Here is a 14547-nt window from a genome sequence, read left to right on the forward strand (position 1 = left end):
TTAATCCAAAGTTGTTCAAATGCCAAAACCCCATCGCAGATTGAATCAAAGTGGTTTAGGTCATCTTTTTGGAAAACGGAACGGTAAAACAATGGGTTAAAAAGAGGCAGTGACAGTGTTATCATACCAATGGCTGATGTGTTTAACATGTTAACCCCTTTAGTTTAGCATTTTATCATGCTATCAAAACACACACGCACACTTTAGCAATAAACACAAATCACAGGGAATGTCGCTGTAATTTGTCATTAACTGAGGTACTGGATACAGTGAAACATCCGCTTCAGGTGAACAGTCTATAGCAGCGGATTTTCACAGACCGGCCTTTAAGGTGTCGCGGATAAATACAACAAAATAAAATTATATGATCAAGACACAAACTGTGGTATTTTATAATTATAATAATAAACACAAATTCACTGTGCAATTGTGTAACTTTATTAGCAGCGTCCTCCTGAACATTGAGAGTAACATCCTCCTCTCTGCTCCTTATTGCTCTCTAATCGCTATGGTAACGCGGAAATATTCCTTTCAAAATAAGACACACAACTTCAACACGGGGAAAAAACGCAGGGGAACCGTGTTAACGATAATAACCCTAAAAACCATAAATTTCATACCCAAGCATCAACTCTCGCGGCCCAGTACCGAACGACTCACGCCTGGGGGTTGGGGACCGCTGGTCTAAGGCACACAAAAACTACTGGTAACTGAATCAGTAAAGATTATCTAGTAGTTGAGACTGGACCAAAGGGGTGTACCATGGAAGCTAAAGTCACATCACCACTAATCTTAGCCATTTCGTGGCTAAAATTACAGATATTATTTTGGATGAAGAATGGCAGATATTATTGCAGAAGACCAGCTCATCATCTTTTACAGTGACATAAAAAAGTAAGTAATAAAAAGAAAGATTGAAACAGCTGTGCCCAAACTGCACAGAAAACCAAACAACTTTTGTCAAATGTCCTTACTGTGGAAATCTGTGATTACCCTTCTTGTTTTTATTTCTTTTTTAATGCAAACACTATAATCGTGCTTGATTGACCAGCTGAGATTTGATGACGCAGAAGGAACAAGATCATGATGTGATCTGTGTTCATTCACACTGTGCGCTAATGGGCATTTGCTAAGCTTTAATATAGTATCTGGATAATAGAGCTGTCCCAAATACCATATTCTGGGCCTTGGAGGTTCAGTAGTGCTGAACAAGAACAATAATAATCATTAGGAGTTGCTAAATGAGACTTAACTAGAGATACTGGTGCTGTGCTTTGATTTCTGCTGATATCAGAAACGGGACAGCTAAACTACATACCAACAAAAGTGTTTTGGTTTTTTTTTAACTCCCTGGATTTGTTATATTTGCTAGCCACTTAAAAAATAGCTGCTGCTGGTTTATGAAAAGTCACAAAGTTGGCAACAGTAAATTTCAGAATCGAAAAACTTGCAAATTAAATGTCTTTCCAACAAGCAAATAACAGTAATATATTCAGTTTTTCTCTCTACTGAGTTTGTCTGTTTACCTTCTCCTCTTGGATCCGGTCCTCAATTTGTTTGGAAGCTGCCTCGTGTGCCCTGAACAGGCTGATGGTGCTGGTGAGCTCTGGGTCCAGTATGTTCCCATCTTTGTCTCTGACCACCAGATCAAGATCCAGGTACCTTGCATAAATAGAGGGTAGAGTTAACAAGCGCTCAGACCCACCAAGACAGTGTGCATTTGTCAGAAAGGAAACAACACATTTTATTTATAAACATGTACTCCTGTCACCTTATTTCCTGCCCAAATTCTACTTCATATTCATAACCTCGGCTCCACTGTTTTCTTTCGAAACCTATCTTTCTGCTATGCAGGGGAGCCAGAAAAAACAACAGTATATGTCTACATATACTCAGTGCTGCATTTCATCAGCTGATCACTACTTGCTTCTGAGGGAAAATTCATTTCTCTACCTGGCCAAAGGTTCAAAATTTCATCACAGGAGCAGAAAAGAGCTTCACGATTTTCATTTCCAACTGATTTTCTAGGCCCACTGCAGATAGTGCAAGAGCTGTCATTTCATGATGGAATACAGTGCAGTTTGCTGAAGCTAAACCCCATCAGTTTATTCTCAAGCTAAGTGATGACCTGTCATTTTCTATTGACTGACACTGCTGACCTCTTCCAACAAGACTTGTTTTTTCCGGATAGATTTGAGGATAAAGGGATATAAGCCATAGGGAGAGAAGGAAAAATATAAAACACTCTCACAGCTGAAGACTCACTTGTTGCCATAGTCTATCTTGGAGGTGACTTTCTGTTTGAGCTCACTCAGCTCGTCCTGTGGGAGGGTGCCGGACAGAATCTGTGAACGCCATTCGATGAGGTCGTAGATCATGTCACGGACACAGTTGAACATCTCACGCTTGTCTCCCTGTTAGGCAGAACAACAATGTACAGCTTAGACACATTAGGAAAAGCTAAGAAAAAAAGTTTGAACTCTAGTAGAAACTTGCACCTCAGTTTTTGGCTATAATGTGGTGATAAGCACCAGCCAGGGCAGGGAAGATGATGACTTAATAAAAACCTTTTTTGTGTATCCGCAATGTTTGTTGAAAGTGTGTCTCTACACTTTTGATATACTTATTTTAGTTTAAATGTAACTTTTATTTATTAAAGAAGTCATGTAAAGACTGTATATATAAGATGGATGTAGCTTCCAGGCATAAAAAGTGAAGCAAATGTAATGACCACTAGAGGGCGACTCCCATGGTTGTAAAACAGGGGTGTCCAAACTCCGATCCATTTTTAATTGGCCCGCAAATAATTTTATAAATAGAATAGAATATGGCCCGCACTTCAACTTTTGCTTAAGTGTATTGCACTTCTTAGTTTTAACACCAGGGGGAGCTACTGTTGATCAAGGCAGTTGCTCCACCAAAAAGGACAATCACAGAAGAAATGTACCCCAAGTTACTAAACATGGCAGAACCAAAGAAGCGAAAGGTAGAAAGTGAATGCAGAAAATTTCAGACACGGTGGGAGAGCGAATATTTCTTCAAAGAATTCAAGGGGAAGTGTGTCTGTTTGATCTGCACTGAAACTGTGGCAGTTATGAAAGAGTATAATGTACGACGTCATTATGAAACCAAACATCAGGCCTATGCATCCTACACTGGTGCTGAGCGAGAGGAGAAATTAAAGCACAGGGTAGCTCTCCTGCGTGGTCAGCAACAGTATTTTTTTCGTGCTCAAAAGGTCCAGGAAAAGGCTACAATAGCCAGCTATGAGGTCGCCCAACTCATCGCAAGACATGGCAAGCCTTTTTCAGATGGAGACCTCATAAAACGCTGCCTCGTTAAAGTCACCGAAATAATGTGCCCGGAAAAAGTGCAGGACTTCAACAACGTCAGCATGTCCAGAGATACGGTTGTGCAACGCATTGAAGACTCGTCAGCCAACATTAAACTGCAACTGTCTGATAAAGCTGTGCTTTTGATTTTTACACCATCGCATGCGATGAGAGCACCGATGCCACAGACGCCGCACAGCTGCTATTTTTTTGCGGGGAGTGGACGAGAGCACGAGCGCTTTAGGTGAGTAAAAACATATATTCCACAGTACCCGTGTGTTAATGTGCAGGTACACATGCTTCAAATATCAATAATGCGCATCAATTCTGTCACTACCGTGCTTTTGCGCACAACTTTCTTATATGCGCTTTTCTTGTTAACACACAGAGTACACACCGCTGTGCACAGCGCACGCACATGTAGTCAGCTGATCTCATCTGATGCAGATTTGCTCCTTGATCAAGTGACATTTGTCCGGATTTTTGGCACGAGTGACGATCAGCACCGCAGCTGGATGGCCCGATTTACATACCCAGCGCAGCTGATACTCACCAGAATAATTTACTAAAATATATGCACTCCTGTTATTAAGTCCAGTTCAGTCTGTTAATGTTGATAACGGTTTCAAACGAACGTTAATAGGTGTGTTGCTAAGCCTAATAACTTAAATAACAAACTTGAAATGTACCCGTCCCATTTTCCCCTTTGTTGTTTTTTCTCTGTGCTGTAAATCTTCTGTCTAAGAAGAAATCTGAGGCTGCTGTTCTGAGAATGAGCTACCAAAGCTTTTTCTGAATAAATCAATAAAGATCCATTTATGGAAAGCTGTGATGAAGGCAGTTTTGTCTTTAATTATATTCAGCAATATAACATATTCGACCACTTTTAAGTGATTTTTCTAACTTTAATACACTAAAGTTAAGGTTATATACCTAATTTCTAGTAAGTGGCCCAGCCCCTCCTATATTTTTATGTATGTGGCCCTCAGTGAAAAAAGTTTGGACACCCCTGTTGTAAAACAACACCGATTTTATAGAAGTCTGTGGAAGGATAGCCCTGCCCTGTCTATCGCCCTAGTAAACAGTTTCAAGATTAGTTTATGGACTGAATCGGTTTAGATTCATGTTGAATATACAACATCACTTCACCCTATAAGTTATAGCCTAGGAACACGATAACATTTAATGTTTCACCATGTGATAAGTTGCTAGCATCTGAGCACTCAGCATCCCTCAATTTTTCAGTTAAATGCACACTTCAGTCGTCATGTCCAGTTTTAAAACAGCAAGATAACAGGAAACTGCTGAATGTTCCCCTGGCAACCACACAAAGTTCTTGTGACCTACGGCGACTGCTAAATGACGAAATTCTAAGTGCAATTTGCTAGGGGGTTGGTGTTGGGGAAATACACTTTTTTTTCTTAGTAGGGGTCACCTACTGGCCTCTAGGTCTGTGTGGCTGGGGATTTATTGGTACCAAGCAAACTGCTGTGTTTATGGCTTCATAACAGGGCTTTGCTAACCAATAGGTGACGGCACAGTGGCTCCATTTTTCTTTTATAGTCTTATACTTTTATGTTTTTCTCTTACCCATTTTCTTTTATTTCTATAGATACAAGTGAGTCCAGGTAAGCTGGTTACAAGCAAAAATCTGTTAAAGCCACTGAGTCAGCATAAAATAATAGATTTTTTGTATTTTACAGGAAATCCTCCAAATAGTATTTACCAATAAACATGAAAATATGACAAAAAACAATTGGTGAAATAGAAATAAACACAAAAAAGGGCAAATAAACCATAAAATAATGCACATTATCATTTTATTAATGTGTGTGTGTTTCCACTGGAGGAGCAAAGGTTGGCTTACCACATATAAGTCCCTCCATATTGTAGCCCACTCCCGCAGTGTCGTGGTAACCTCTTGAACCAAGGGCAGCTCAGTGGGAATGACTGTCTCCTTTTGCCTGCAGTGACAAAGAATGATTTTATTTTTTTTAATTTTTTTTTTTACAGTGATTGTGTCCCGTCTGCCCTTTCCTCTCCACATTAAGGCCAGGATTATACTCCCTTACACACAAAGAGAGCTGCAGATAGCATGGACAAGTAGGTATTCTTGTTATATTACTCCATTCTGCTCGGAGTTCTCTTGGAAGTTCTCTCTCTCAGTTAGCTGTATTGTAGCAGCTGTAACAGGTGGATAAATCCACACAGTCACGTCATCACTTGGACCCAAGTAGACCATTAAATAGTCAAGGACGCACAAAGTATAACATAGGTATAAGATTCATAAACGGACAAGTTGTGTGAGAAGAAGAGAGTTTTCAGCGTCGAGCGTAATCATCACATACATGTTCCTTATACTATATCAGTAAAATCCAACTATTAAAAACATATCAGCGCCTAAAGATTCTCAATTTAATTCAAAGATTCTGAAGTTTGGGTTTCATCTTTGTGTTGTGCTGGTGAAATCAAAGAAGACAGACCAAAACAAAAACAGCGCCGCAAGTTGTGCCAAAGCGAACACACATGTCACATCACATCAAGCGCAGACCTTTCCACTGAAACAACCTCCGAGGGTGTCTACAAACAACTTGCACTTTATCTAGTCCCTAATTTTCTCAGCAGATCTATCAACTAAAAAACTTGTTATATACTTGCTTCCTGTTTGATCTCTGGTGCCATCTTTAACACTGTTTGTTGCTCCTGATAAATATAATATAATAAAGAAGCATTCAGAAATTTGACTTAGCAGTACTGACCCGCTGCCCTCGACCGTGGCCTCTTTCAGGTGTATGTAGCAAGCGGGAAATATGCCCTGGAAGAGAAAGAGATCGAAAAGAGACGTAAGTGTAAAAGCCGAAAGAGCATTTGAAGAACTGAAAAACTGAAGTTGTAAAGTTCAAATGTGTAAGTAGCAAATTTAAGTGTTTAAAATGTAGTTTTTTGCTCACCTTTTTGGATTTTCTCCTCAGCCTATAGCCTCTGTACCAGTCTAATAAGGAGAACGGTTACAAACCATGTTACACAAGGAGAAAAAAACCCTCCTAAAACAAATCACAGTTTGCTCCACTAAACATTCTTTTGTTTAAATAAAGGATGACACTAAAGAAGGAAATAACAGTTCTTCCACGATGCAAAACATCAGACCAACTCATGGGTCTGGGATTACTATCGCCTGCCTTTACAGCAACTAAATATCATTATCACACAATTGATTCTTAGAAATGTACAAAAACTTGACAGAAAAGCCGATGTCCAATGTTGTCGTGTCAGCTCCGATTAAACGTGGCATCAGTAAGCCTGTTCTCACCTTCATATGTCTCAAGTATGTGCACTGTGTCTCCGATCTGCAGTGACAGCTCCTCCTCTCCCCGGGCATCGTAGTTATAGATTGCTGGAGAAGGACGAGAGAAGACAATATAAGAGGAGGAGATATTACAGCAGGAGGAAAAAGGCAATAAAGTGTTTGGCTCCCTTGTGGCGCTAATTGTGTGCCACTGCAATGTGTAGTAGAGGCATCACACATATACTGGATGTCCACCCACACAGTCTAACACAGTGATGCTTGGGCCTGGCACCTTCAACGCTGTAATATCAACACATTTTTTTCCCACCTACTGAAAACAAACCAATAAATATGGATAATGCCAAAACAAAAATGATGACAGTAACTTTATGGTGTTCCTGATATATATATTTGTTTTAAACTGCTCTCAAACAACAAGAAGATGATTTATATGTTAAGAAAAATATACAGTGCTCTCAGAATTGTCTGAAAAATGACAAACATAACCTGTCAAATCATATGAATTTATAACAGAAAAAGTTGTGTTGGGTTCTACCGGTTATTATTCAGTTATGTGTAATGATTAATAAAGTAACCACCAAAGTTTGAAATGATTTGTATGATGCAACTTTAAAGAAAAAGAATGTTAAAAGACCAAGAGAACGAATGTGGACATTTTAACACGCAGATCAAAAAGCAAATCACAGATCCTTTGAAATTTCCAACAAATCTATTGAAGTCTCCAATGCTTCCAAGAAAACAGAAAACATATGTTGTAGGGCAACAAAATAACATCAGCTTGGCAAAAGTAAATCTTCCTATCTAATGTCTATTTTATACCCAATTAGGACATTAAAGGACTCGTTTCTTGAAGTCAACCAATAGAGCGCAGGCTATTAACTCTAAAGCCACTGAATCCAGTGCCAACACACACACACACACACACACACACACACAGTCAGAGCTCCATCAACATGTCAAGGTCAAATTATAAAGACAATAAAATCCTGACTGTTGACACTTGTTCTCTCATTCAGTGAGCAGTAAACAATATGTCACTGTCAAACAGCCAAGCCCAGCACCTGTCTGTCTAAGAGTGCACAATTGCCCCCCACCCCCCCACACACAGACACACACACACTGCATAAAAAGTAAACTGACAGGGGCTGTGGAGACACATGTTTGTGTGCATCTATAGGCACGTGTGCATGTCCTGCTGAGAGCAGGCACACCGAGGTGCTTCAACAAAGGTTTCCAGAGGTGAGTGACTGCTTAATTAAAATAGACCCTCACTGCAGGCACTGGAGCCTTCCCAGCATGCCGATGGTGAAGCAAGTGAATCAACCATTTCCTTTCTCAATTACCTGCCATCTGAAGAGTTCACTGTACTTCATTAAACTATCACACAGCATTTTAGCTCTTTTTATGTTGAAAAACAGTCAGTTAGCAATTTAAATACTTCTGGAAAGTCCAGGTCATTTTCAGATAATTTGCAATTAATGATAACTGTGATATTATTGGGATTTTTTATTCTGTATAAGGTAAAAGCATTAAAGAACACAATTAGTGATTTATGCCAGATCATAGTTACAAAGCAGCTTTGATTATGCAAAGTTCAAATTAGCAGTATGTGTGTCAGCTAGAATATAAGTCGGAACATTTTATAACAATCCCCTTGGTCCTGTCCTATTCTGTCACATGTTTTCCCTACCTGCTGGATCTATGACACCTTTCAAAGCTGGATCTCCACCTGCTTTGGAAGGCACTCTAACCCCACTGTCTTGGACCGAAGCTGGCTGGAGATGCGTATCCGCTTTATTGCCACTCAAACCAGCTTCTCACTTAATTGTCAGGATGTGATATTCGTTACTGAGGCTGGTGATTATATTGTTCAGCTATTCATTTGTCACAAAGCACATGGCAAATAAAATATCTGCAGAGAAGCAACGAATACTCTAAACGTGTGAAAAGCACTGAGGTAATGTGGCAGAGAAAATGACAAATTCAGACGTTCAGCATGTGCACGCAGCCTTAATCGTTACAGTGCATGCAGTAAAGAACCTCACTGCATTCTAGAGGGCATAAAAACGCATGTGTACCCATTTGATTCAGGCCTGTGTGTATTTGCATGTACGCGTGCATATCCACGGTGCATTTTGCGCATCCCAGAACAATCCAACGAGTCCACTGAATCTACCAGAACATGACCCATGGGCTGACAATGGAGCAACAAAGGCCCTAGGAAATGAATTCAATGGTACCACACTGAGATACAAAAGGCACCAAGAGGCCTAGAAAGCAACAAAACATCAAAAAGGGAGGTGGGATTAATCTGTGTCGAGGCATCACAGAGTAGCCCAGTCACTCCGCATGCACTGCGCGCTCAATTAAACTATCATTAAGAGTAGCTGGAAACGTCTGTAAAGCCATCAACTGCATATGTATGTTTGTTTAAAACTAGGCGAGAGGGCCAGCTGATTCAGCACGAGCAGCAGGTGATCCGAGGGAGAAACAAGACACGAACCGCTCCAATAAAAAGATAAAGCATGACATTTTATCAGTAAATGAGAACTCTATAATCAGTGCCAATGAGACAAGTTTAATAGAGTTTAGAGAGTTGGCAAAATCGTCACTGGGCAAGAGGTACAATTGTAAAATGAACACAAACAACACCCTGGGAAGATGCTGACTGAGTGACGACCATCAAACTCTGACATGAGAGAAGATGGTGCAATTGAGCAGAGAAACTAAAATGCTTCTTGTCACGTGAGGATTGGGGGGGGGCGGCTAAATGACAGCTCTGATTACTCATAAACCTGTATTTGCATACTCGAGTAATCTGATGTCAATTAGGAAGCAGTGAGGAAGAGAAAATCCATCAGAGGAAGAAGACGAAGAGGATGGGGAAGTGGACCGTATTCTCCCTAGAGTGTGGCATGCAAATGATTTTCTGGGAACGGGATAAACAGTAGCATCATTTGGACGGGGCTCATTACCATACATAACGTTGTGCATAAGGCTGTGCAAACTCGGAGAACGTTATCATCATAGGAAACAAGTGAGGAATCAGATTACAGAACTCTCCACTTAGCCAGCAGTCTACGCCCTCTACACAATTATAAGCAGCATCGTCTAAAATTTGGACTGATTGTAATTCTACACTTTGGACTCACTAATAACTGGCACTAATCCACGTGAAGCACAACATACCATTACACTCAAACGATAACACAGTATGCTGAGGAAGGAGGGGTTTGAAAGGAGAGGGGAAAGGAAGTGCACGGAAAAGTGGGAAGAGACTGAGCCTCTTGATGTTTTGAGTAAAATCCCCATGGGCTGTAAGCCCACAGAGAGAGACAGCCAGGAAGTCCCAGACAACAGAGAAAGACAAGTGTGGAGCATAAGGCAGCTCTCAGCACTGGAAGGGCTTGGATTATACAGCACTGGAGTCAATGTGCAACTTCAGAATAAAAAGGCCCCCAGGAACTTATCCAATTTTTGTAACATAATTAGGGTTAAACTGCCATTAGTTTGTGTAAAGTAAAAGAAAATGAAAACTACAATAGTAGTTTTTCATACTTAAACACAACCAAACAGGAAACAGTAAGTGCAAAAGGAAATAAATCACAGCCTTCAGGTTCCATTGTAGTAAGTTTCAGCTTCATAACATCCAGATTCGATAAACCAAATACTAAACAACTAGCAGACTTTAGTTATCATGTTACTCTCTCTCAACAATCAACTGTTAACTTCAAGGCAAGTCCCTTCCTGTGCCTTTTTGAGCATGAGAAGCCAAATAATTAGCAAAGAATGTGAAGCAAATCGTTCCAGCGAGTCGTTTTGAGTGGCAACAATGACAAACTAGGCAGGGCTCCATACTTCATTGTTTGAAACCCACTGGAACCTACTAGTGGTTGTACTTCCTTACTTTGAAAGTTTGTGTTCTCTGACAAAAGAATGCGACCTCTGTCATGTTCAAAGTGGACCTATTATTGACATTTCTAGCTCTGTATTTTTTTATTTTTGAACTTTGCTTGAGTAGCTTTACGCAATTGACAGTTAAAATAATAAGTTCATGATTGATTTCATACTGGGCCAGGGCACAGCGCCACAGTTCATCTACTGTCTGAAAGAGGACACTGTAGCTCTCTTTATGGCGCCACACCTTTAAGTCATCTTCCTTTTGACTGTGTACCTCTCACTAACAGAAGGTGTTAGTGCTGCTACTGTCCAGTGACAGGGATAACAGTGGCACCTTTGCATTCACACATACATCAACAATTTAGAAACAGCAAAAACCTAACGTGTTCATCTCTCGAATGCGGGAAGCTGCCAGAACACCTGGAGAAACCTAACCCAGGCCCAGAATGGCAGGCACAAATCTCTTTACGTTTACAGCGATCACCCCAGCACCAGTGATAACATCTATCTATTAAAAAGACTTTCTATAAATACATTCAATACAAATAAAAAATGTGGACTGTGAGAAAACAATAATATACACTGAAATTGAGCATGACAATCGGGATGAATAAAGAGCACTTTAATAAGCACACAGTGGGCTAAGAATAACCTTTTCCAGGCAGCAGGACTGAATAGAGGATGATTATTATACTCCTGCCGCACTACAGGTCTCCAAGGCAAGACGGAGGAGTCAGCAGAGAGGGGTTTTACATGCACGCAAACACACGCAGTCTCTGAAGGATATATATATATGACCATTCCAGACTAACTGAAGTGGTCTGAATGTAAAATGACACAGCTCTTACTAGCTAAAAGCATCAGACTACATTATACATCTGACCTTATAAAGCTGATGCAACTCAAGTTTCTGTGAAGCATCACCTCAGTGCACACAATGAGACATACCAGACCTCAAATAATAATATTCAGCATCAAACGCAGCCAAATTTTAAAAGAAAATAGTCGTTCATTTGCATAAACATCAACATGTCTTATTGGTGGTGTAATAGTAATAGTTTAAAGCAAGATTTCAAATACTAGAAACTAGAAACTGGTTCAGTGTCCAACATCTTGCATACAAATTGTTTCTGTGAACACATCTTCAGAACACGGGGTGTCCTGGAGGACATGGCAGGAGCCGAAAACAAGCATGCCTTCAGATCAAGCTTGTGTAGTCATTAGTATGGGCGAGTATGATCCGAGCGAGGTGCTGTTGCAGGTGTTTGCTGTGTTTTCCCGACGAGCCCAGTTGGTGGTGAGATGCAGTCGGCTGGAGCGAGCACTGCTGCAGCAGAGATCACAGGTATTCTTCGGGGACCTGCCATGTGCTATTAAGGTAACGGGGAGAGCACCAGTCTGGGGGAAGGGGCCGAGGACCAGGCCTTTGTACTGCATTTCTGGAACACCTGTGGACTTCTGCGGCAGCTCCTCTGTCTGATTTCACCAAGGCTGACAATAATACACACTAAAGGAAGCGGTTGTTCTAAGTAGTGACTTAGAGCATACAAATGAGTCTCAATCTAGTACCAAATGTGCAAATAACTCTAAATAACAAAAGTAAAAATGGCTCAAAGGCAGTTTTCGTGTGAACAGAATAGCATTTAAGTTTTCATTACATTTTAGCCAGAAGAATTTATTATTTATACGCTCGAGCATTTCCATTTCCATCTTCACAGCACGTTGCCTTGACTGTTTTGTTTTTTGAAACCTGCTTCATTTACATCTGTTTACTAGTTTCCCAATCTTTGACTTTTCTTGGCAAGTTACTGCCACTTTTAAAATTAGAGAAAAATGAAAAGTCAGTGGGAGGAATTTGAACCGTGTTTACATGTACATACTTGTATACACATGGTGCAAAAACAAAGCCTCCTTCTAGCATTCCTAAATTCACTTCAAGAATAACACAAAAATTCTGAATGTATTTATCTCTCATAAATGTCTACGCTCAATATCTTCAGTTGATGGGTGTATGAGTGTTTTGTCCACAACTTGTAAAAACAGTAGGAAAGGGGTTGCTCTGGCAAACTGAAGATTAAAGTGCTAACTGTAAACTTCAAGGCCCCCCCATTTCAGATCTAGCCTTCAGCCTTTGTTGCCTGGACTTACCAATCTATTCCTTCCTCTAATTTCCTCCCTATTGAGTGCATTAAAGGGAATCAAAAAAGGCCAAAAGCAAACATATATGCGACAAAATACACTGATGTTATGAAATAACAGGAAATCAAAAAGTTATTTTTAAAAAATCTGCTTCGTCTGACCGCCTTTCCAATACACAAAGATATCTATCTTGAGTAGTATAATAATAGTGAACAAACAAAAAAAACCAAAACAAAACAGGAAGTCCTAATTTGAGAGGCCACTTCTATTGGTCAACATCCTTCACTCAAATTTAGTCTCAACCAAGTCTGTGTATAAATAAATGCACATTAAGTCAAAAGGGGAATATTAACAGTATAGTCATAATGCTGAGAGCGCTCATGTATATGTTGTTTCTTTATACAAGTGTCACCTTTGCAGTAATTTAAAGCCATGCTAGTTTCTCTCCACAGCTGTTATGCTGTGCGTGAGGAAGAAGGGCTCAATCTATTGTGCACATGCAGTACAGCAGCAGAGAAACATTTCTGAGTCTGGTAGAAGTGCAGCTAGTTTGAAACTGGCAACCCTCTGGAAACCTTGTGCAGATATGACTTATAACAAATAACTAAAGCCTTATCATATAAGGGAGTCTAATAATATTTCAAGCACTAGACAATTAGAGGAATTTTCATTGAAGTGAAATAGAAACCTTTAAGTATTAAAATATACTGTAATATAGTGGGATTTGGCTGAGGTAGTGAAATGCATTCGGTCTCTCAGTGGCATACACTGAGAAAGAAGACAATCAACTATACAGCATTTTATAACAATCAAATGACAGAGAGAGAAGCTTTGTCAGTGACATACAAAGCAGGGAAAACAGGATAATTAATTTCAAGTCCCTCACTAATAGGGTTTAATAAGAGGTTTAGGCATTTAGACAGAAGCCTGATGATTCTAATTTAGGGGCAAATTCAGACAGTGATCTTAGGATTGTGAAATACCAACAAAATCACCCTGTTTTCTTTGAGCCCAATTATATACAGCAGTCATTAGGCTTCATCAGCAGTTCGAAACATAAGATAACACTGTTGTAACTAACCTGAAATGAATACAACAGCAGTTAAGCTGGGAAACAGGAAAGGCCCGGGTCTTTCTCTCCGTGCTAGAGCCACATTTTTACTCCCTCTGGAAATCAACAGGAAATGCCACTTGAGATATTACTGTATCACAATAGATAGGGCCCTTCCAGTAGGCAAGAAGGAAATACTGATGCTGTTTCTGACTACAGGAAGATTAACAATGCCGTGTTAAAAAGGGGGTAGCAGGAGAAACAGAACACGGTAAAAAATTGCGACGATGTACAACTGGGGAAGTGGACGGGTGTGTGGCATGAAGAGTGAAGTAAGGTGAAGGGAAGAACAATCTGAGAAAAGCACTTGTGCCAGTTTTGGATGCCAAGAGCTATAATACCTTTTGGCAGCGCTTACAACCATGTGCCCAGCTCCAACATAGGCCTTGGGGTGCAATCTAACGCAGGCTGATAACTCAGCATCCACTGCCTCTGTAGAGCCAAGTTATTCCTTTAATTGAAAATCATCTTCCCAATACAACAGGGAAAGAGCACAGCACAGCTCATTACAGGGCGCTGAGTAAAGCCTTGCACAGGGCTTCTCAACAGAGTGGTCTTTGCAACACCTCTGCAAAGCAAACCCTCCTGCCCTTTGCACATATGCCTCAGGAGCCTTTAAACGAATAATCAATGGAAGCACTTACAGGTTGTTTTTACAGCTTATCAAGGACAGTAACATCAAAAATCACTTGTTAAACAACTGTAAGAGATCACAGGATAGCAGTTATTCCATCCACTTAGCCACACTAAAGCAAAGA

The 14547-nt window shown here is 40.3% G+C and overlaps 1 protein-coding gene across 4 annotated transcripts in view; it reads right to left on the bottom strand.

Annotated features, from left to right (window-relative positions):
• Window positions 1-14547, bottom strand: part of dock1 (dedicator of cytokinesis 1) — a 204248-nt gene that overhangs the window by 173185 nt on the left and 16516 nt on the right. For all 4 annotated transcript variants that reach the window (XM_026178424.1, XM_026178423.1, XM_026178422.1 and 1 more), the window contains exons 2-7: window positions 6643-6726; window positions 6284-6324; window positions 6092-6147; window positions 5200-5296; window positions 2266-2414; window positions 1527-1662 (exon numbers count right to left, since the gene is read on the bottom strand). In XM_026178424.1, the coding sequence (XP_026034209.1) occupies window positions 1527-1662; window positions 2266-2414; window positions 5200-5296; window positions 6092-6147; window positions 6284-6324; window positions 6643-6726 (563 nt within the window). The remainder of the gene's footprint in view (window positions 1-1526; window positions 1663-2265; window positions 2415-5199; window positions 5297-6091; window positions 6148-6283; window positions 6325-6642; window positions 6727-14547) is intronic.

The sequence above is a fragment of the Astatotilapia calliptera genome, chromosome 8, assembly GCF_900246225.1.
Source record: "Astatotilapia calliptera chromosome 8, fAstCal1.2, whole genome shotgun sequence".
NCBI lineage: Eukaryota > Metazoa > Chordata > Actinopteri > Cichliformes > Cichlidae > Astatotilapia > Astatotilapia calliptera.